At 35.5% G+C, this 23,084-nt stretch overlaps 1 protein-coding gene across 1 annotated transcript in view; it reads right to left on the bottom strand.

Moving 5' to 3' along the window:
• Positions 1 to 2,868: 2,868 nt before the first annotated feature.
• Positions 2,869 to 23,084, bottom strand: part of LOC138715761 (uncharacterized protein CG3556-like) — a 69,111-nt gene continuing 48,895 nt past the window's right edge. The window contains exon 5 of the mRNA XM_069848808.1: positions 2,869 to 3,108. Coding sequence (XP_069704909.1) covers positions 3,047 to 3,108 — 62 coding nt within the window. The 3' untranslated portion in view covers positions 2,869 to 3,046. The remainder of the gene's footprint in view (positions 3,109 to 23,084) is intronic.

Below are 23,084 nucleotides of genomic sequence, written 5' to 3'. Positions count from 1 at the left end.
TAAGCAAGCACTGTAGCCTTAGGCTTATTATGCAACTTCCTTATTTGTGATGATTTTGAAGTGCTCTTCAAGCAGGTGATTCACTGCTTGATGCCTTCTTATCAATTCGGCAATGACATCCAGTTCTGACGAGTCTGTGTCAACAGGAACGTCCCTCATCTCCCTGTTAATATGCTATCTCCTCAGATCGATGCCATCTGTTCACAATTCACTTGCTTGCATTCTGCTGCATCCTTTGCCCAGAAGGCTGTGCCACTGTAGATTCTGTGACTCACCATGGCATCATCTGTCTGAATTAACTACACTCTTTGGTATGTCGTAATCCACTCTCTTGAAGCCCCTATGGCTCCCTGGGATTTGTGTAGTTCCCCTAGACAGATGACACCTGTAGGCGAATCCTGGAACCATGTCTGTCACGATCTCCTGGCTGATCTGTAACTATTTAGATGGTACACGAAATGATGTTAATGAGGTGAAATGACAGTTACCAGCAATTCTGCTTCAGATAGTTGAGGAAAAACCTCGGAAAACACCCTAATCAGGTAATTTGTCTCAACCAGGATTTGAACATGGGCTCTCTCATTTCACAGTCAGGCCACAGTATAAGAAGAATCAGTAGGGACAACTCTTGTCGGCACCTTTGATGTTGTTGGTACTAAATTCAAGCTCAGTAAGGTCTAGTTCTCAATGAATCCAACTATGTCGCTAGTATCAAACCACTATTAAAATATTAGTAAAATATTTATTTATTTATTTTATTGGTCAGTAATACGAATAATTTTGTACGTATATTATCTATCATTAATATTATGTCACTAGGAAGTCAAAATACTTATATCCATTGTTGACGTTTATGTTCGCACTTCACCGCAACGGACGCCATGATGTATTATGTTTTACTTGGGTCAATTTCACCAACATAAGCCTCAAACAGTGACTTGAACGTTAGCGTCAATTAGTGAATATTTTCATGATGATTGCATACGGAAGTAATTATTATTATAGTTATATTGCCATTCCTTTGCCTCATGTCTTTAAAATTATTAAAAGATGAGTAATGAATGTTTTCAGTTAATATTAAATTATGCCAGCCTGTCGTAGATGGAGATCCATCTGGTGGAGGTTCCAGATAATACACCTGGTTTCGTGACATGCGCACTCAGAATTTGTTCCCACGAAATGGCTTAGGTGTCTTTACTGTATGTTCTCCATACTGTGGTCAGGCAGGCTAACCATTACTCCACAGCAATGGACCAGACACAATAATTTCTTTCGTTGTCAATGATTATCTTTGAAATTACTTCGAGATTCATACATTCAAACTGACCCGAAAATTTTCAAATTTTGAAAGCATTACAAATTCTTAGCACGAATTCTTTTGGATTGTACATTTATTGCACACACCCAGAAACAAATTGGGCCACCTGAATATTTCAAGTTCCAGTTATAACATCCTGGAACTCTTTCCGAATATGAGGTGTCCAAGGCAATCACGTCATTCCTAATCACTCACATCTGAATGCACTAGCAACCAATCTACGTACATTATAATTTTTTTAAAGAAAAGATGGACAAGAATTTTTTTTGTAGGAAAATTATTTTCAGAGAAACTGACTGAATCTGAACTGTTCCTTGAACTTAACATCTTCTTTATTATATTTTATGCTCGACCATGCCAAAATGTAGTAATTATACACCTGGTAGCAGTCCTTTAATGCATGTCATTAAAGTACACCTACTCATTAAAGTACAGGTGTTCAGCAAATGACAAGTCAGCTTTGTACCGTTATAAAACCGCAAGTATCGATTATTCTCGGATATGCAATCGAAAGAGAATTAGCGAAAAGTCACGGAGGCTGGAAATCCAATACTGTCGCAGAAGGTTATGTTCTGTTACTATAATAATTAGAGTTAATTGTAAATAATATTCAAATAAATTCAATTTGTCATCTCGTTTTTCAATTCTAAATCAATTTTTAGGTTGTACCAGAGTAATGTTCATCTTATTCTGTGCCAAAGTCAATTAAATTCGGCCTCGGAAAAAATCAATACTTTCGCGTCTGCGCACATCTCGCAATTCAGGTCAGTTCGCACATAACCATAATTTTGAATACTTTCAAGTTAGAAAAATATGGTCGAGCATAAAAAGTCATATGAAACTTGCCTATAATGGTAATTAAGATGCTCGTATGAAAATTATGAAACTCGCTTGCGCTCGTTTCATAAGCAATCATACTTGCGTCTTAATTACTACCATTATAGGCTCGTTGCATAATGTACTATTAAATGTTGTTACTATTTAAATTTAAACATGAACAGTTTTCATTAGAATATAATTTTGCGTCATAATAATTAAAGATTGAAACATTTCCTGCAAAATAAGAGATTGGAAACATATTATTACTTCGGAATATGTATGGCAAGACTTTCCTGTGTTAAATTTCAACGTACCTCGTTTACATGTTTCGACCTATTTATGGGTCATCTTCAGAACTGGTCGTTGTTGGTCTTGGCGCCACTTGTTCTGTTACCTGTGAGGGTGTGTTCCTGTGATATAGTGTAGAGTCAAAGAGTGTGTGTGTTTTGAAGTTGAGTTGTGTGTTGAGAATTTCGTTGGAGTGTGTTTTTGTGTGTCGAGAGTATGCTGATTTTATAAAATGAAGGAAAAATCCTGTATTGGTACTTTTCTTAGACTCATACTTAAAGTTTCCTACTTACGATACATATTCCTTAAAAATAAGATCGCACTCTAAGTGTAATTAATATATTTTTATTTGTGCGAAAATTTCTTCAGTCCAGCTGCCAAACGCCATCATAACAATTTTGAGAATTAGGGTAACAGAGATAAATTCTCAGTCTGGCTGTAGATCCAATTTTGATCTTTGCATTTATTTGCAATGAAATGTCACAGGCAGTACAGTATTGGTAGGTTACTGTAATGATTTTATCTTTGATATTGTGTAAACCTGGAGTAGACAATGGTAGAAATAAAAGTGAAAACTTCTTTTCATCAGTGTATAGATGTGTAGGTGGCTTCTTGTGGCACTCAGAGCTTCTTGTACCAGAATAGGTAATGATCCCCATCTTCAACAATTAGTCCATCGACTCCTGCAGAATGAAAGCGAATAACATTTATTAATAAGCTCAATAGATTAAATGAAACAAAGTCTTTTTAAAGTTTAGAAGTAAAAACATAGGCCTAATTAAATACCATAACTTTGAACTGAATAATATTACAAGTCATATACTGCCCGTGCCTCACTTCCTGAGCTGTTTCTTTGCGGAGTGAGATGCAGAGAGGGAGAGTGGGAGGTCCTGGGTACCGCATGTGCCTACTACCCTACATTCAACACATCAGCCTTTTCAGGATTTCTTTCGTCAGCTATAGAGCAAGATCAGTCATGGACAAGCGAATGTATAGGCTGTCCCCTCACAAAACAAATTATGTCCTTCTCATCAATTCCTGTAACTAAACACTAATACCAGTGGTAGACTACAGTCTCTACTTGAGATTATCGACCTAACTGCGATTAAGGTTATCACATGTACACATCCGTAAAATCTTTCTTCTATGGCAGTGTTTCTCAAACTTTTTCCACCGCGAAATCCCTTTTAATCTAAAGTGTAACTGCGGAATCCTTGTAATATTTTATTAGTATTTAACAGTTAAGAGACAAGTGAAAGCTAGTATCTCAATATTGTTCAGTGGGACAAATGTATTTGCTTTTTAAGCTTGCAATCTGGTTGTATGGCAGAAAGTTGTAGTCTCATTTTTACTGTACTTCTGCATTTTGTCTTTTCGGTATTTTGTTTTACTGAACACATACGCAGAGAAACCAGTGATGAAAGTGATAATTATTACGGGTATTTTCCGTTTTAGATTTTCATCAAACATATTATTATTATTACTATTATTAATATCATTATCGGTGGTTTAATGATATTATTGATTCATATTTTCGTAATATTTATATATTTTTACAGTAACCGCTAAGTATAAAATAGCCACCGAAGCAGCCCAGTTGGCTAAGGCGCTTGCCTATTGATCCAGAGTTGCGCTCGGGCAGGGGTTCGATTCCTGCTTGGGCTGATTAGGCCTACCTAGTTGGATTTCTTCCCGAGGTTTTCCCCAACTGTAAGGCGAATGTCATGTAATGTTTGGCGAATCCCTGACCTCATCTCGCCAAATACCATTTCGCTATCATTAATCCCATCGATGCAAAATAACGTAGTAGCTGATACAATGTTGTTAAATAACCAAGTAAAAAAGTATGGAATAAAATTTAAAATCATATAGAGCTCACGGAACCCCGGAACATACATTGAGAAACACTGCCCTATGGTAATTCAGCAGTTGTCCATAATGAATAAAGAGTGGCCGAGTGTCTACATACATTTTAGGAAATCGCCATCAGAGATAATAGCGATAGTGGTAACCACGATTAGAGTATCCGGTATTATAAAGAGTAAAAACCCTTGCACTGGCATAGGATAATGTTTTCAGAACATGTAATATGCTGCTGTGCCGCACACTGCAGCTGCCATGCCAGTCCGAGCAGACCTAAGGGACATGGTTATAAGCACTAGGGAGCTCTCGGTTCAGGATGTGAGACATGGGCAGTAGATTGCTTTGTTATATGTTTATTTTTTATGTGCGTCTTTAGTAACTGTGAAGGTTTACTATATCATAGTAACTTAAAAGCCTTTTGTTTTTGATGTGCGTCTTTAACAACTGTATAGGCTTAGGGGAATTTCCGGTAGCAAGACTGTGCAGGCCATTGTTTTGTTGCCTGATCACCAGAAGCACTAAACTTTTCAACGATTTGATGCTAGTGGGAAACACTGTTGTATACAAGATATATCTCGTGGGCAATAGAAAGCCACACAGAACAACAAAAGAGCAGCTATACTTCTTTTGAGACGAGAGCCTGATGACTATTTTACGAGTCGTTTGTATGTTTATGTTATTCAATTAAGAAAATATGTCAAAATTCCATCAAAACAACTAATATTTTATTTATACTTGTTCTGTTGAAATTTTTACTTATTATCTTAAATAAATAACATAAACACACAAAAATAATAACATTCATCTTTAACAATCATTATAATTTGATCAACAAAACAACCAATATCCCATTCAAATTTTCACAGCAGACCACCAGGAGCGCACCATTTGTTCTCTGCTTCCCTGTTGTAACATGCGTCGTGCACTTCTATTATTTTGTTGTTCTATGGATATAGGCCTACTACCAATACTGGTAGTGGCAACTGAATGTTTGGCAACTTTACAGTTCACATCTCTCAAAAACAAATCTAAACCAGGATAAATAATGACATCTTGGCAAAATTCGGGACAAATACGAGTTCCGACATATTATCAAAAAAATCTTGGACATAGGATCTAATTTGGGACTGTTCCGGAAAAATTGGGATGAATGGTCACCTTCAGGCTGCAATACCTTCGTTGTAATATTCGAATTATGTTTTAAGAACATTAACAGAATCTTCATTCTCTCCCACAGATAGGCCTACAGCATGTAATTTCTACAATCATTATTAGTTTTCCAGAACAAATGGGAACTATAAAAAAGCAGTCTCTTCACTCTGTTCTTATGTAGTAAATTTCTTATATTTAGCAGTTTTTACATTTTCCTGTTACAAAATTTAAAAAGTAAATGTGTTAGGGTGTCGACTTTAATTTCACCTAACCTGAAAGTATTAGGCATAATGTCCCAACAACGTAATTCGTTGTGATTTTTCTAAGGAGTGAATTAATTTCGTAATTGCATAGTCAACCACTTGTTATTACTAGGCCCCGGAAAAAGTATTGCTATCAGCTTAGTATGCAATATAGCATACTTGCTTTGAGAGGGATGGGGTAAATAATGATAGACAGCGTGACGCTGGCAGTAGTACAGTTTGGTTCATGAGAAATGAAGTAATACATAAAAGTCTCATTATTTGTGCGTCCTTTTGACTAGTTTCCAGTGATTACAAAGTGCAATTCTAATTTATTCTTATTAAGAGATCTAAATATTTCATTGTACTTGACATACTGATAATAATATTATTTACGTATTGATGCGTTGCAATGAACTATGATATGCATGTGCAAGACATGTAACGTGTATCATATTCGGATAACGTGTTTCAAGAAACTTAGCAGATTTCTTCATATAGCTTGCAGCATCTGTAACATATAGTAACACATTTTCGAATTGCACACATGATGGCCATAGCAACTCCATAGCACTATCAAAGAGTTCACATATGGTGGAATTATTAACCCTCCCTAACACTTCACTCATTAAGAGATAGGGTCTACAGCAACATTCCGCACTAAGGGCACCGACAACCACATTTGCAACATGACGTCCAATGGAGTCCATGCTTTCATCTATAGAAAGATACCCATATCTTCTTATTTTGTAATTTACACTTCACTTCACGTAGACATTTCTCATATGCATGTTGCATATACTTCTTCCGCAGTGTTGCTTCATTAGGAATTTGTCTTCCAGTGTACTTTTCTGAAAAGCCACAGAGTTTCACGTTTTCTAATTTGTTTAACGGAATATTTGAAGCAATAAACGCGTCACACATATCTTTGTAAAATGTTCGTTCATGTAGTTGTGAAGGAGATTCCTGCTGTACCTTGCTTAAATTCTGTTGTCTTTTACATGCGCGTTTATGCTTATTGCTATTTATATGCTTCTTAACATTGCATGCCATGTCGGCTGCCAATTTCACATGACACAATTCACAAAACAGTTCATTACCATGGATGGAAAACACACTTTATTGACGAACATATTCCCTTAGTGCTTCTATCTTGCGTACTTTTGGTCTCGGCATTCTGAAGACCCGTGTCGACTGCTTTTGACTGCGTTGTACTAAGCTACGCCGGCACTACTCCTACCTGCACAGTGATGCATGCAAGAGTCCTCGGTTCATAAACATTACCTATACTACATCGTGCATTTCCCTATAAGCAATACTTTCTCTGGGGTCTAGTTATTACTACATGTTTGCATTATTTGATTCTGAACTTTAAAACAATACATGTCGAGGTTCAGAACAGCAAAACTAAAATTAATTCACCTTCAATTGCTATTGCGGCACCAAGTATGATGTAGTATATAGTAATCATCACAGAACAACAAAATAATAGAAGTGCACGGCACATGTTACGACAGGGAAGCAGAGAACAAAGAGTGCGCTCCTGGTGGTCTGGTCTGGCTGTGAAGCTTAACATTTGAAAATCTGAACGCGATATTGGTTGTCTTGTTGATCAAATTATAAAGATTGTTAAATCAATCTCCTTAATGTATCCAGCTGTTTGCTGACAACATAAAGTCCACTGTAGTCTATTCAGTTGTTGTTTTTCACGAGAAATGAGGGGTATTTTGATCAGTGTTCATTATAAATGCCTGTTACTAGTAGCCAGAGGTGGGGTGTAGTCGATATATACTGCAGGGCTGTGTCTTCTGCAACTGGTACTGATGATTTTAATTTACTTCTTTTGTGGTTTATGGATGGACAGTATAGAAGAATGTGTTCCAGATCTTCATCATGATTATTACACCACAGACAAGTGGGAATTATCAGAAATGTGAAATCGGTGTAGGTACAACTGAGTGACAATGTGACCTGTTCTGGCTCTTGTTAAAAATGTCTGAACATGTCTGGGCAAGTTTTTGTACATTTCCAGGTCATTTGGTTTCTTTTGTACAGACTGTAAAATTTTTCCTTTGTCAGAAGAGAGCCAATTGTTGAGCCATAGATTTGTAAAATGAGATTTTACTAAAGCAAAAGCAGTGGATAGAGATATCACTTCAAGAGATCTTGGTTGCAAATATGTTGCCTGTTTTGCAATATTATCGACTTTCTCGTTTCCAGGTATACCCAATAACTAGGGTATCCACTGAAATGTTATTTCCTTTTGGAGTTCTTTTAGCTTACTTAGTTGTTTCTGAATTGGAATAATTCTATGTGCATATAGGTTTGGTACATATTTAATTATATTAAATATAGCCCCCTTGGAGTCGGTAAGTATGCAAATAGATATTTCAGAAATTTGAGTAACACACTGAAGAGCAGCATCAATAGCTAGCAATTAAGTGTCAAGACTGGAGGAGGATGAACATGGTATGAAATAACTTTCTTGATATTTTGGAATATAATACCCTGCTCCTGATGTCCCATTATTAGGAAAAAGACTGTTAAAGATGAATGTTATTATTTTTGTGTGTTTGTTATTTAATTAAGATAAGTAAAAATTAAAAAAAAGAAGTATAAATACAATATATCTTAAATATTTTAAAATAAAATAAAATAATTGTTCTGATGAAATTTTCACATATTTTTTTAATTAAATAACATATACATACAAACAACTTATAAAACAGTCATCAGGCTCTCGTCTCAAAAGAAATATAGCTGCTATTTTGTTGTTCTGTGTTGCCTACGAGATATATCTCGTATACAATGGTATTTCCCACTAGCATCCAATCAGAAAATTTATGTTTAGCGCTTCTGGTGATCAGGCAACAAAACAACAGCCTGCACAGTCTTGCTACCGGAAACTCCTCTCTCAGTTTCACCCCGCTGGTAATCATTCATTCATTTTTACTTCATTCACAGTATGATTCACATAGTGTTTGGCAAATCACTACTGTGATTCTATCTCCTAATATAGTCCTGTGTGACGTGACATCACTGAGAATTACATGTGCGTCTGATTACATATTGGTATTCATCTCCACTATTCTTGTACTTATGGACAGAGACAGCCTTTCTAACTTGGAAATGCCAATTTTGTTATCTATAGCTAGTAAAACAATTCTCAGTTATAAGAGAAAAGCAAAAGCAAAGTTTTCATAACTTGATTAAAACAATTTCATCTGTATGATAATACCAGGTGAGTAAAAAGTTCCAAGACACCATTCTATTTCGAAGATGGAAGGGAAAATTAAAGATCTGACCAACTCTCGAAAGGATGGATGACAGAGCCAACCTCTGCGGGGTATTTCCGGAACATGGCCACCATCTTAGATCAATGTGACATTTTTTCTTAATTTGAAGGTTGTCATGTGGCATATCAAATAAGGCCAAAATTTTCTCAGAAATTCATTGCTGTAATCAGATTTGACATAAGTGTTCAAAAGTAATTAACACAGAAATTTGAAATTACTGGTTATGTTTCAGAACACAGTACGAAATGGAAATATAAAAATAGGAAATTTATCCTTTGAAGAGGTAGAAAAGTTCAAATATTTTCGAGCAACAGTAACAAATATAAATGACACTCAGGAGGAAATAAAACGTAGACTAAATATGGGAAATGCCTGTTAATATTCGGTTGAGAAGTTTTTGTCATCCAGTCTGCTCTCAAAAGAGCGGAAAGTTAGAATTTATAAAACAGTTACATTACCGGTTCTTCTGTATGGTTGTGAAACTTGGACTCTCACTTTGAGAGACCAGCAGTGGATAAGGGTGTTTGAGAATAAGGTGCTTAGGAAAATATTTTGGACTAAGAGGAATGAAGTTACAGGAGAATGGAGAAAGTTACACAACGCAGAACTCTACGCATTGTATTCTTCACCTGACATAATTGGGAACATTAAATCCAGACGTTTGAGATAAGCAGGGCATGTAGCATGTATGGGTGAATCCAGAAATGCATATAGAGTGTTAGTTGGGAGGCCGGAGGGGGAAAGACCTTTGGGGAGGCCAAGTCATAGATGGGAGGATAATATTAAAGTAGATTTAAGGGAGGTGGAATAAGATGGTAGGGACTGGATTAATCTTGCTCAGGATGGCATGTGAAGGCAGCAATGAACATCTGGATTCTCTAAAAGCCATAAGCAGTAGTAAGTAGTTTCAGTAAACTGGAGATGACAATGATAAAAGAGGAGAGGATTGAGTTGATTCTGATGTTTGGGGAAAGCAGCTGCGGTAATATAGCCCAAATTTCAATGTCCAGAAAGACCACCAATTTCACACAACACTATCACATCCCTGATACAGTTCGGCCGTTCCTTTTTGGCCGGTGGATTCTCGATGCGCTGTTGTCTCGCCACACAGTGCGAGCCTACATTCCGTGGCGCATGAGCAGTGTCAATGTATTTCCGGAGCCATGTGGGGACAGTGTGACGAGAGTGTAAAGTGTAGTGAGGATACACGAAAGTTGCTACGTGTTGAAATGCCGCCTGTTATTTCGAAACTAGCATCCAAGACATTGCATAGTCAATGCCATGAAGTCGTTTCTAACGTTCACGCATTCATGAAGCGTGAATCAGAGGCCGGAGAGACACTGATACCTCTGAAGAGGGTTCAGGAGAGAGTTGTAGCAGCGACCTGCGTGTCTGAGAGATGCATGAGAAGGATTATCAAGGAGAGGCAACGTGCTGAAGAACAGGGAGCTTCATTCGAAACGCCTGGTAAAAAACACAATGTTCCGAAATGGATCACTGATATAGATAATTTCAATACAGATTTCATTCGACGAACAATTTATAACTTCTATGTCGAAGAGAAATGCATACCAACAGTAAGCAAACTCCTTTGTAAGCTGAAAGATGGAATCAATTTTTCTGGTGGAAAAACAAGTTTAAAATTAATATTAAAAAATATGGGGTTCAGATGGAAGAAAACGAGAAACAATCAAGCAGCTCTAACTGAACGACATGACATCAGGTCCATGAGTATAGCGTACCTATGGGCTATTAAGAAATATCGAGAAGAGGGTCGTCCGATTGTTTATGAAGACGAGACTTATATCCATAGTAGCCACACAAGACCTAACAACTGGAGTGATGACAGCACGGCAGGTTTGATGGCACCAACATCCAAAGGCACCAGATTAATAATCGTGCATGCAGGTGGCCGATCAGGTTTCGTTCCAAATGCACTACTTATTTTTACATCAGGAATGTCAACAGGTGACTACCATAATGACATGAACTCTGAAAATTACCAGCGTTGGCTCAAAGAACGATTAATACCAAATTTACAGCCGAATACCGTGTTAGTGGTAGATAATGCTTCCTACCACAATGTACAGATTAATAAACCACTCACATCAAACACTCGGAAAGATGATATGAAAGCATGGCTTACAAGCAATGGCATTGAGTACACAGAAAATATGCTTAAGACCGAGCTTTATGATTTAATAACTTGGCACAAACCCCAACATAAGAAATATCTCATAGATTCAATAATGGAGGAACATGGTCACAGTGTCCTGAGACTACCACCATACCAACCAGATTTGAACCCTTTAGAGATGATTTGGGCTGACGCAAAACAGTGGGTAGCCAGTAGAAACACTACATTCAAGATAGCCGATGTTATGGCATTATGTCGGCAAAGCTTTGAAGAAATTGGAGTAGATAAGTGGAAAAATGTTTGCTGCCATTCAGAAAAAGTTGAACCTGATTATTTCGAAATGGAAGGTTTGGTAGAAGATGCTATCTAAAGAATAGCATTTACAGTTAATGATAGCAGTGATAGTAATGACAGCGAGTCAGAAGACGGAGCAATATCAGGGATAGAAGAATTGGAGTGAACAGTTTATTCTTTACTAGTGCAAATGTTCCATATGTATTTTGGTGGATGTCTAAATATCTCTGTGCATGTGAAAAAGAGATATGTGTTTTAGTGTAAAACTGTGTGTATAATATTTATAAGTGAAAAAGAAACAATTATTTTAGCGTAGAACTTATGTGTAAATATTCCGAACATTTCGTTCGACTTCATTAACTGCAGGCGCTCAACTGTTCCACTGCACTGGCTGTACTCACAGTCCCTCAACCTTCTTGGAGGCGGGCGGACGGAAGGATCAGCTACGGGTAAGTCACATGCTAGGTCAGACTCGCTTCAAATTTGTCACACACATCCCACCAGCCAGGAATGGCTGGCCGAACTGTATCTAAATTTAGAACAACTGGGACTGTTCAAGACAAGCCACATAGCAGTTGGCTGAAAACCTCAACATTGGTCTTGCAGAATTCGACACATCTATCAGGTTCATTCTCTGATAGTTTCTGCAGCATTTGGACCTTGAACAGGTGCCATTCTTTGGTATGAAGAATTCACACAATATTTAACTGATTGATACCACTTTCTGCCGAAAGATGTCAATGTACTGCATTTTGGACTATTGGCAAATGAGGCCAAGACTAGTGTTGAGTCTCTCATCGGTTGCTGTTTTTGACCAACTGCTAAAGTGAGGATCACGTCAGTGTAGTTCCTAAAAGTCTAATTTGGTCATCTCTTCAGTGTTATATCACCAAAGAGGGTAAAATCACAATGCTACGTACTGAAATAATAATAATAATAATAATAATAATAATAATAATAATAATAATAATAATAATAATAATATATTAACAATAACAATGTCTTGCTTATATTTACCACATCTCATCTTTATGTTGGGAGGTGTTCCTAAATGATTCAATAATTTATTAAATAATACGTTTTCTTCCTGGACTTCTCGCATATTATGTTAGTTATTAGGACTAGTATGATTAATATTAAAATGTATTTTGTCATGAAATTTATTGTTTTGACTAAAGAGTTTACGATTCATGAGAGCTAAACTAAAAATGTATTTCTTTACTTGCATTTTCATCAGTTTCCTATACTGCAAACTAAAATTATTGCTACCAAATAACAGTTAGAAAATAACTACCAGTTGTAGTACTTGTCAGTACCCGAAATTCGAAACGAAGTTGGTAAAAGAAAATTCAATCTGAGAGCTAGAAAATCACTATAATTCACTAGCATATGTAGTTATAGGGGAAAAGTGGTTAGGTTTCACCCTTAGGGTATTAAGTAAACTGATCCTGACTATACTTGGCTTCTTTTGAACAGTTCCAGTTGCTCTAAATTTCTGGATATCGGGAATTGAAATCTACAGATATGATATGGCATCTGCGTTCTCCAGATACCAGGATAAATCTTATCTTTTTCTCTTTCGTCAATACCGTAACCAGTAATTTCAAATTTCTGTGTTAATAACTTTTGAACATAACTTAATATGGCAAATCTGATTACAGCAATGAATTCCATTTTAGTCTCATTTGATATGCCCTTACCATTTAAAATATGTGACCTTGCTCTAAGATGGCGGCCACAATCCAAAAATACTAGCAAATGTTAGCACCTTCACCTATTCTTTCCTGGGGTACTTAGAGATTTTACATTTTCCCTTCTGTCTCCGAAATTAAAGGGTGTCCTCGGACTCCCAACTCTATACATAATTTGGAGAAATAACTGTTCAAATGAAACCTTGAACTAGGTGGAGCCCGATCTCAATCTCATGGCACCAACATGTGCGAGCTTCTTTCTGAGGCTTCGGAGTGGAGGGTTCTGTGTGTATGGGTGACTGCTTACTCGTAGAGCGTACTGTTCAAACACCCCTCAGCAAGACTCTTGGGCGAGTACATATAAGTGGTTGCCAATTCGTCTTTCGCGCAGTTGCCACAAGTTTAAAATCAGGCTCTACATTAACGAGCTTCTTTGAAAAGAAAAGTAATAATTGTGAAGTTAAAAAAATATACAGTTATAAAGGGTACAGTGAACTCAAAAAAAAAAAAAAAAATCTTTTCTTTAATAAAGACTAGGAGAAAGAAAAACAATTTCATAACCGAATTTTCAAGTGTGATGATTATACAGCAAAATGTACAGTGTGGCATAGATAAAAGTAGCCTGCCTCCCATTTGAATGTAAATGCGATATTTCCATTATTGTGTTCTATCATATCGTATCATAATGAAATGAGTAAACAACTACAACAATGGACAATTTTATGCAATAGTCCTCTGGCGGATGCCCTCAATAACTTCTGGTGTGCGAATTGAAGTAACACTTTATCTTTTCACATTTTGAACAGATCTTAGTCACTTTTTTACCAAACCCTCTATTGCTCTCTTTGCCGGTTGTCCTCTATCCAGAAAACTTGTCCCTGAAAATTTCGTAAGTTTCCTTAATCGAACCTGTTCTCACATAAGCTTCCACAATTTCCACTCTTTCTTGAATCGAGTAAATCATTTTGCAGAATGCCAACAATCGATTATTGCATAAAATTGTCCATTATTGTAGCTGTTTACTCATTTCGTTATGATAGAGTAGATGCAAAAAGAGCTTGCCACGGAAAGCTGCGCGAACTTTCGGAAACGTTCGGGTGCACTCGACCTCGCTTCAATTCGATTGACAAACTGTCAACAGTTCTCAGTCGTCTGCTGGCTTGATGATTCAAGTGAGATTTATCACAGCACGTGTAACGTAACGTAAACCTTATTGCAGAGCAACTAATAACATAACATTGTTGAAAATACAGAAGCACGAATTTTTTTACACATAAAATCACTGAATGAAATGACAAAGATGTTGTAAGAAATATGTAATTATTGAAAATACAGAAGCACACATTTTTATTACATATAAAATCACTGAATGAAATGCTAAAGATGTTATAAGAAATACCGTATATAACCTTTGAAAATACAGAAGCACGAATTTTTTTACACATAAAATCAATGAATGAAATGACAAAGATGTTATAAGTGTAATTAGTGATATTTGACATTGTAATAAAACACTAATACTATGTAATGTTCCGGTAACTAGGGTACTATGGTCGGTTTATTTTAATCTGTATATACTCCTTATGTTACGAGCAAAGCCTGTTTCGTTTTTCATAAATTTATAAACTTTATAAACAATTCTCTAGTTTGACTGTGTAACATTTTATTAGCACTTCCTAATTTAGAGCGAAATGGGGGCATTGTTAAGTGCATAGAATGTTATACAGAACTCTGTTATTTAACAAACACACTTTGAACTATATAAAACTCCTGATATCAGGGATAAAATGCAGAATATGTAAAGCACACGGTGGCTTCTACCCGCTCTGCACAGCAACACTCCACAATACAAACGGCTCAAGACCGCACTTTCGAATCCGCCCTGTAATCAGCATTAGGTGATTCTTATCAGCCCTGTAACGAGCATGGCGGCACGAGGACCAAATATCGTTCTCTGCGCATCAGTCAAATGGGCAAGCTTTCTTTGCACTTCCTCTATGATAGAATACAATAATGGAATTTCAAGCAGTCAAAATATCACATTCCGATTCAAACAGAAGGTGGGCTACTTTCATCTGCCCCACTCAGTATTTATGTTCAATTATTCTACATTTACAATGATAGAATGCATTACCAAAACAAAACATTAAGTGATGAGGAAGCAATACTATTATTAACGAAGTCTGAAGTAATTTCAATTTTCCGTACTATCAAATATGGTCAGTTTTCTAATAACGAAATCTAATTTGTCAAAATAAACTATAGATAAGCATGTTTCCACAGTGTAATACTGATGCTAAATAGCCTCTTGTAGGGTTAAAGTCATATTGCTTTTCAAAATATACTCTGTCACTTCTCAAAGAATCTTGTCGTACAAACTCTGAAGAAATCAGGATGTTCTTTTCGCTGATTAAAACTTTGTGTTTACATTATTTCGAACATATTTATGAAGAATTTTGCAGCAGTATGTCTGTAAATAATTTTGGTTAGAATTTCAATTCAAATTCTATTAAACAATTAAAATACTTTATACACTTCAGTTAATTACTGTACTGGCAAATTTATTGTAACAGAATGGAATTTTAACAGTTTAGAAGTCATATTACTACTGTATCTGAATATATGGGTACCCGATACATTATAATATCCTTATTTACTTAAGTATATAACACAGTCTAATATATACAGTCGCGCAACTTCAACACTTTTTTTGCCAACATTCGCGACACTAGCGCCCAAGCGGCAGGCAAGGCACTGGTCATAGGGGTGATACAGCCAGCACGTGATTTAAAGGGATGCGAGATGTTATAATAACGTTTTAATCATGCGTCGGAATAAAGGCAATGTGTGCAATGACGAAAATTGCAGTAACAACAAGTTTAAATCTCCGAATTTGTTGTTCCTCAGATTCCCTAAAGACCAAGAGAAAATCGTAACTCAGTCATAACCAATAATCCACGTTGTAGGTACCCTACGTATTTTGTTCGTTAAAACATTTATTATTTATCAGTTACCTATTTGTATGTCAGGAAGGACAGTTTAAATAAAAACAAAGTAAATACCTATTACATTGTATTATTTTTTGCAGAGATCATATGTGTAAATGTGTAACCATTCCGATTTTGGATAATATATCTACAGTTTTTAATGCAAGTAATTCCATAATTTTTGTATTCGTGCTTTTTTCTTTATATTTTTCAAAAGTTGAATGTTATATAGCATTCAAGTAGGTATCATGGTGTTAATTTTGCAAGATTTCATGGAGTATAGTAATCCTTTTGCAAAATATTCACTTCTTGAATAAATCCAGACTGTGTCTTTAAATTTCTGATGTGTTGGTGTAGATTCATGTGGCAGACGTATTAGGTTCTCAAGAAATAAAAGAGCCTTTTTAAATTTAATATAAAAAGCAATCTTTTCTGTAATAATTTGCATGACTGTTATTGGTGTTGATTGTACATTCCCAGTGATTATTTGAGCCGTTCAGTGCACAAATGGTATAAGTCAAAATCAGGTAATGAGGTTTACAGTAAAAATTCTGTAAAATACAGCGCAAAGTAGCAATTAATATATCCTTCGTGCTATTCACTGACTATTAATAGTTTAAATACATTCAATATTAACTGCCACTTTGCGCTGTATTTTACAGAATGTTTACTTTAACCCCTCATTACCCATTTTTGACTTACACCACTTCTGCTCTGAAAATAAAATTAGGCCTACATTTTCTGGGTTAATTGAAGTTACAATTTTTTCAACAAAATTGTGTGTTCATTTACTTGTTTTCACCTACGTCATATTAACAGTAAGTGCATGTAAATTACGTATTATATAGGTAGGATAAGTTAAAATTGGGCATTATGTGTGAAAACTGGAAATGTAATGTCAAATGCTGTAAACTTGGCATAAAAATTTAAACCATACATCAGCACTATTTGTGACTCAAAATAATAAAGGAAATACCGGTTCTTAAGAAATGGAAAAATAATTAACTTCATATTAATGTTTAAATCCTCCTCTTTTCTTTATTTTCAAGTTTATCTCAGTGGCCGAGTTTACCCCAATTTGCGGTATGCAAAATCGTTAATTTCTCAGGAAATGGGGAGAAGAGTTCACCACGCGATATGCCCTACAATTTTGAAGCTACTAATTTTTACTCTTCTCACAGGAAATACAAAGTTCCAATGATTCATAAATATATTTAGGAATGAACTGAATTAACCGACCACGCACGAACAATTATATTATTTCAAACCATGATACATGATCAGGGCCATGATTCAGTTGTAAGGAGCAGAAAGAATTACGTTTATTCCCAGCTTCTGAAACTTGTAGATTAACTGCGTGTGAAATTCTTCCAGGATTCTGAAGTAGAATTAATAAGAACCATATACCCTTATTGTATAGCATAAAAATATATAATAAATTACGCAAAACCCGTTTTCTGATGTGTTATCATATGTCGTGTGCACACTTTTAACTTGCCTGCCGCTAGAGGGCTACTGTCGCGCCATCTGTCAAATGTTGGCATATTTTATACGTATAAGTTTCGTGACTGTATCTATTAGACTGTGGTATATAATTTGAACAATTATCCAAAGCATTAGAGGATGTCATGAATAGACAGTTTTTACATATTTTGAAGAAAATAATTTGCTTCATGAGCAATACGTTGGTTTTAGGCAGATTTAGATATGGCAAATCAACTACCATAATGGTAGAAAATGTTGTTCTATAGGTTTTCAATACCAATATCCTTGAATTAAAACAGAATTTGCTGACTTGTTTATGTGATTTGTGTAAGGCATTTGATCGCTTGCCTCATGATTAGAGATAGTCAAAATTCGTGACTTGCAAAATCGCGAGAAACCTAAAAACCAAATAAACATAGTTTAAAACATGGTTCACGTAAAAATAATCACATACTTACACGTTTCAACTCGCGAAATGCTCGCGAAAAATCGCAAAAATCCTATGAATCGCGAATTTAGCATATTTTCTGCTGTTATTCGCGAAAAGAAGCAATTTTTCTGCAATTAATAAATACATTATCTAAATCTGGAAATTTTAGAAGTTCTGTTTGAAAAATGCACATAGTTAAAAATAGTCCTGGACTTTCAGTGCGAGAAGGTTTGCTGTTGTTACATGAAGATCAGAGTGATTTTGTGGATGGAGCACTCCAAGCTATATGGGTTCCAGTTTCTAATGTTGACTGGGAAAGTTTTTTTTCACAGTTCTCGTGTGTGCTAACAAATAGAAGAACAAACCTTACAATGACAAACTTAGAACTGTTGTCTGCGTATAACTATGAATGTTCTTGTCGTTGTTTTCTAATGCCAGGCTTTTGACAATAAAGTCATTTGACCTCTTGCACTCCAATATTTTTCAAAGATATTATCATGGCCAGCCACTGAAGCACAGATTTTGAGGTGTTCCGAATCCATTTCTTGGTTTGAGTTGCACAATGGACAGTTAGGGGACTGATATATTCCAATTCTATGCAGGTGTTTGGCCAAACAATCATGGCCTGTTGCCAATCTAAATGCAGCTACAGACGATTTTCGTGGTAAATCGGGAATTAACTGTGGATTTTGATGCAGAGAGTTCCATTTTTTCCCATGGGATTGTGTTATCAAATTTTGTTTGTTGAAGTCTAAGTATGTAGATTTAATAAATCTTTTTACAGAGTAATACGTAGATTTAGTAACAGGTCTGTAAGTAGCAGTGCTGCCCTTCTTTGCTAAAGCGTTCGCATTCTCATTTCCCAGGATTCCACAATGGGATGGTATCCATTGGAATACAATTCTTTTATTGAGTGATATTAATTGAGAGAGCATTTTAGTTATTTCTGCTGTTTGAGATGAAGGTGTGTGTTTAGAGACTATTGATAGAATAGCTGCTTTGGAGTCTGACAATATAACTGCATTTTTTAATTTACTGATGTGGCATAGAAGATTCCTGACACATTCACTTATTGCAATGATTTCTCCATCAAAACTTGTTGTTCCATACCCAAGAGATCTATAAAGTGAGAAGAGACAGCACGTAACACCTGCACCGGCACCTTGTTCTCTGGAGATCAAGGATCCGTCAGTGTATAAATGAAGCCAGTTTTGTGGAGGGTATCAGATATTAATTGTCTCTAAAGACAATTGTTTCAGCATTTCAGTGTTTACTTCTGATTTCAGTATTTCTTCTGTTAAATTTAGATTATATTCTATATTTAATAGAGTTAAAGGGTTTGGTTTAATTTGTAGGTTTTCTTTTAAATTCGGGATATTGATTTTCTGTTTTAATTCTTGAACAATGGATATGAAACTTTTTTGAGTTTTCAATCTACAGAGAGGACTGTATGAATGCCAATTGTTTCCTGGTAATCTAATAAGTTTTTCATACTGAATCAGTGCTTTTTCTTCTATTGTCATTTTGATGCTGTTAATATTAGTGAGGAATCCCATAGAATCTATTGGAGTTGTTTTGATTCCACCAGTAAGGAGTCTGAGAGCTTGGTTTTGAACATATTCTATTTCGTTTATGAAAGGTGAAGTAATTAAAGTTTCTCCGCAGTATGTCAGCACTGGCTGTATAAACATTTTGTATGTAGTGGTCAAAGTATTCCTAGAGCATCCCCATTTCTTTCCTGCTAGTCTTTTTAGAAGGGAGAATCTTTTACGAGCTTTTTCAGAAATATATTTCAAATGGTTGCTCCATGTTAACTTACTATCGAAAATAACTCCAAGATATTTGGATTCATAAGTCCTAGGAAGGTGTTGGCCATTGTATTGGATATTGAATTCTCTTTCTTTTTTACCGAGTGAAAATATTTGGTAGTTACTTTTGCTTAAATTAAGTGTCATCAAATTTGATGTATTCCATTCATGTAGTTGATTTAGAGCTTTAAGAGCAGAATTTTGAATTTTGTCTCTATGTCTGTAAGATCCGGAAGTCCACAAAACTATATCATCTGCAAATAGTGCTGTTTTCATGTTTGATTCCTCTAATAGGGAGGGTAAGTCATTTATATAAATATTGAATAAAGTTGTGCTGAGGACAGCGCCCTGAGGTAGACCTCGATATGTTTGTCTGTAACTAGAAAGTGAGTTATTGAATTTAGTGGCAATGAATCGTTGACTAAGGAATTCTGATATTCATCTGAACATATTGCTGGAGATACCTAATTTCTGGAGTTTTAGTAATAATTTATTTCTCCAAACAGAGTCATATGCTAGCTGAAAGTCAATAAATATTGCCAAGGTATCTTCTTTCTTGTTAAAACTGTCTTTTATTTCTTGGCCGAGGCGTATGACTTGTTCATTGGTAGGGTGTAGTTGTCGAAAGCCTTGGTGATAAAAGATTTTGGGATTCTAAATACCAAGTTAATCTGTTGGAGATCATGGACTCCATGGTTTTTGCTATCATGCTTAATAGTGCTATTGGTCGATAACTATTAACATCATGAGCAGGTTTCCCTTTTTTGTGAATTGGTACAATGATTGCTTTTTTCCAAGCTGCAGGAACTGAGGTGTTCCATGACAAATTGCAAATGGATAAAAGTACAGACTTGGCTTTTTCCCCCAGATGTTTAAAAAATTCGGAATGAATGTTATCGGGGCCAGGAGATTTCTTGGTTTTTAAATTTTGTAAAGCTAGAGTTAATTCTTTGGAAGTAAAATTTTGATGAAATATTTCAGGTTTTGTACTAGTAATATTGTTTTTATTATTTTTATGTAATTCACTTTTGATAAATTTGTCAGTTTTTTTGGTATTGGGATGTAATCTGTGAGAGTTTGAGTAGTGTTTAATAACTATGAATGTTAAATAATGTTAAGTATCTTAGAATTGTTGTCAACGTAAAGCTTTGAATATATAATTATAATTGTCAATTATCTTAAGCAACATAATAATTTAATAAAACAGAGTGAAAATTTCAGGTTTACTCAAGAATTTTTATCCTTTTTAATCAAGAATTTTAGCCCCTTTAATTCAAGAATTTTGACTGTCTCTATTTATGATATTTAGTATTTACTTATTTATTTAGTATTTATTTATTTAACCTGGTAGAGATAAGGCCGTCAAGAATAAACTTATATTTTATGGTATAAAGGAAACGAGATTTCCTTAGTAGAATGGTTATCTTATGAATAGGCAGTAAGTTGTTGAATTTGAGGAGAAAATACCTTCCCAGTACAGGCCTACTCTTAATGTTGAACTTTCTCAAAGCTCAATTTTGTGTGCATTTCTTTTTATTGTTGATGTCAATGATTTACCAGCTGCATTCCAGGGAAAATTATTATCTTAGCAGACGACACTACTGTTTTGAAAGTTGTTAATGGTGATTCTGATATGAGTAGCACACTTTTATGGAAATATAGGTTTTAGCATTAGGAGTGACATTGAACCTGAAGTGGCTGTAAGGTTACAAGTTTTCTGGATGGATGCTAATATGATATATATACAAAATTAAAACTATATAATATGTAATTTATTTCCAAAAAATAGTCTGCCCAGGCATCCTGGGTTGCCAAAAACACAGAATAATGCACATATAAGAATAATAACGATTACAGTGAATAGATGAGTCAAATTGAAATGTGAACTCAGAGCTTAAATTTAAGAATTAATAAATTTGTACATATATTGTAACAATCACACACTAACTGATAGAAAGGGGGGAAATTATGATATTCCGTATAAATGATTTTCCAGAATTGCCACAGACCCTTTAATGCTAGAAGTAATTATTTTTGGAATGATATCATGGATTCCAAATGTTTTGATAGTGTTTACAGTTGATCGTGGGATGGTGCCCCTTACTCCAATCATTAAACCATGTACTTCCCAGGTGCCTTCCATCTGATATTTTTCACGAAAATTCGGAATAGTAGGCTCATAAATATGTTGTTTCTCTTTGTTAACCTCAGATGGTTGGGTCTGACTCATCTCAAATCTAGCAGTTGGGTCCAGTATAAAGGCTTTACTATTAGTCTTGTCTAGAGCCACGATGTCCGCTCTTCTAATTCTGCCGCCTTCAGACCCAAAGCAGTGCACCTCTTCATGGACCTCGAAGGATCTTTTTCTAAGGGCCTGTGCTATTAGTTTTCGGATATTATGAGGGCGTGAATTTCTTAGGAGTTCTCCATGCTGACAGGATCCTAGGACGTGTGCTAAGGTTTCAATCTCGTTGCAGTATCTGCAACGGTAACCGTCCAAGGATCTCCCATGAAGACTTCTCACTGATGCTACATTAGCATTCATCTTAATTGCGTCCCGCCATTCAGAGGAAGACAGATCCTCCTTAGAAAAAATCCATTTATTTCCGGGAGTATATTCTTGAAATATAATAACACCTTTTCCTTTATGAGGAAGCGCACACCATTTATCGTACTCTTGTTTCCTAAGATTTTGTCGTAGTTTATGGACATTGATGTTACTTATATCCAGATCATCAGGTGGAATTTTTAACTTCCTTGAACATACTTTCTCTTCTGCTGCTATGTTCCTTGTAGAAACGACAAGAGGATTCGAGGTTCTCAATAATGTGTCGCAAATATTCAGATGCTGTAAATATGCTTCCATTGAGCATTGAAAAGGCTGAGACCTTTATATTTACGTTCTGTGTACAACATCGCGTCGGGCGTGTCTCCTGGCAAACATAAAATTTCCTTCACTGAACTTTTAATTAACTTATCCACATTTTTGAGAAACCGGTCAGAAAGCTGGTGAAGGGGAGCATTTTGAAGAGGATAAACAAGTAACATATTATACAATGAAATATGTTTACCATTTAATAATATTAAATATTTACACAGTACTGTGAAATGTCAACAATTCATCTACAGAATAGAAAGTGTGAGATATTAAGTATTTTTTTTAGTTTTACCTTAAATAATGCAGGATTTTGGTTATGATTCATAATGTCTTCAGAAAGACTATTAAAAATTTTTACTGCCATGTAACATACCAGTACTCCCCTTTCATAGCATT

Source organism: Periplaneta americana, chromosome 15 (assembly GCF_040183065.1).
Source record: "Periplaneta americana isolate PAMFEO1 chromosome 15, P.americana_PAMFEO1_priV1, whole genome shotgun sequence".
Taxonomy (NCBI): Eukaryota; Metazoa; Arthropoda; class Insecta; order Blattodea; family Blattidae; genus Periplaneta; species Periplaneta americana.
The sequence above is the reverse complement of the archived record's forward strand: the minus strand, read 5'-3'. Positions and strand labels throughout refer to the sequence as shown.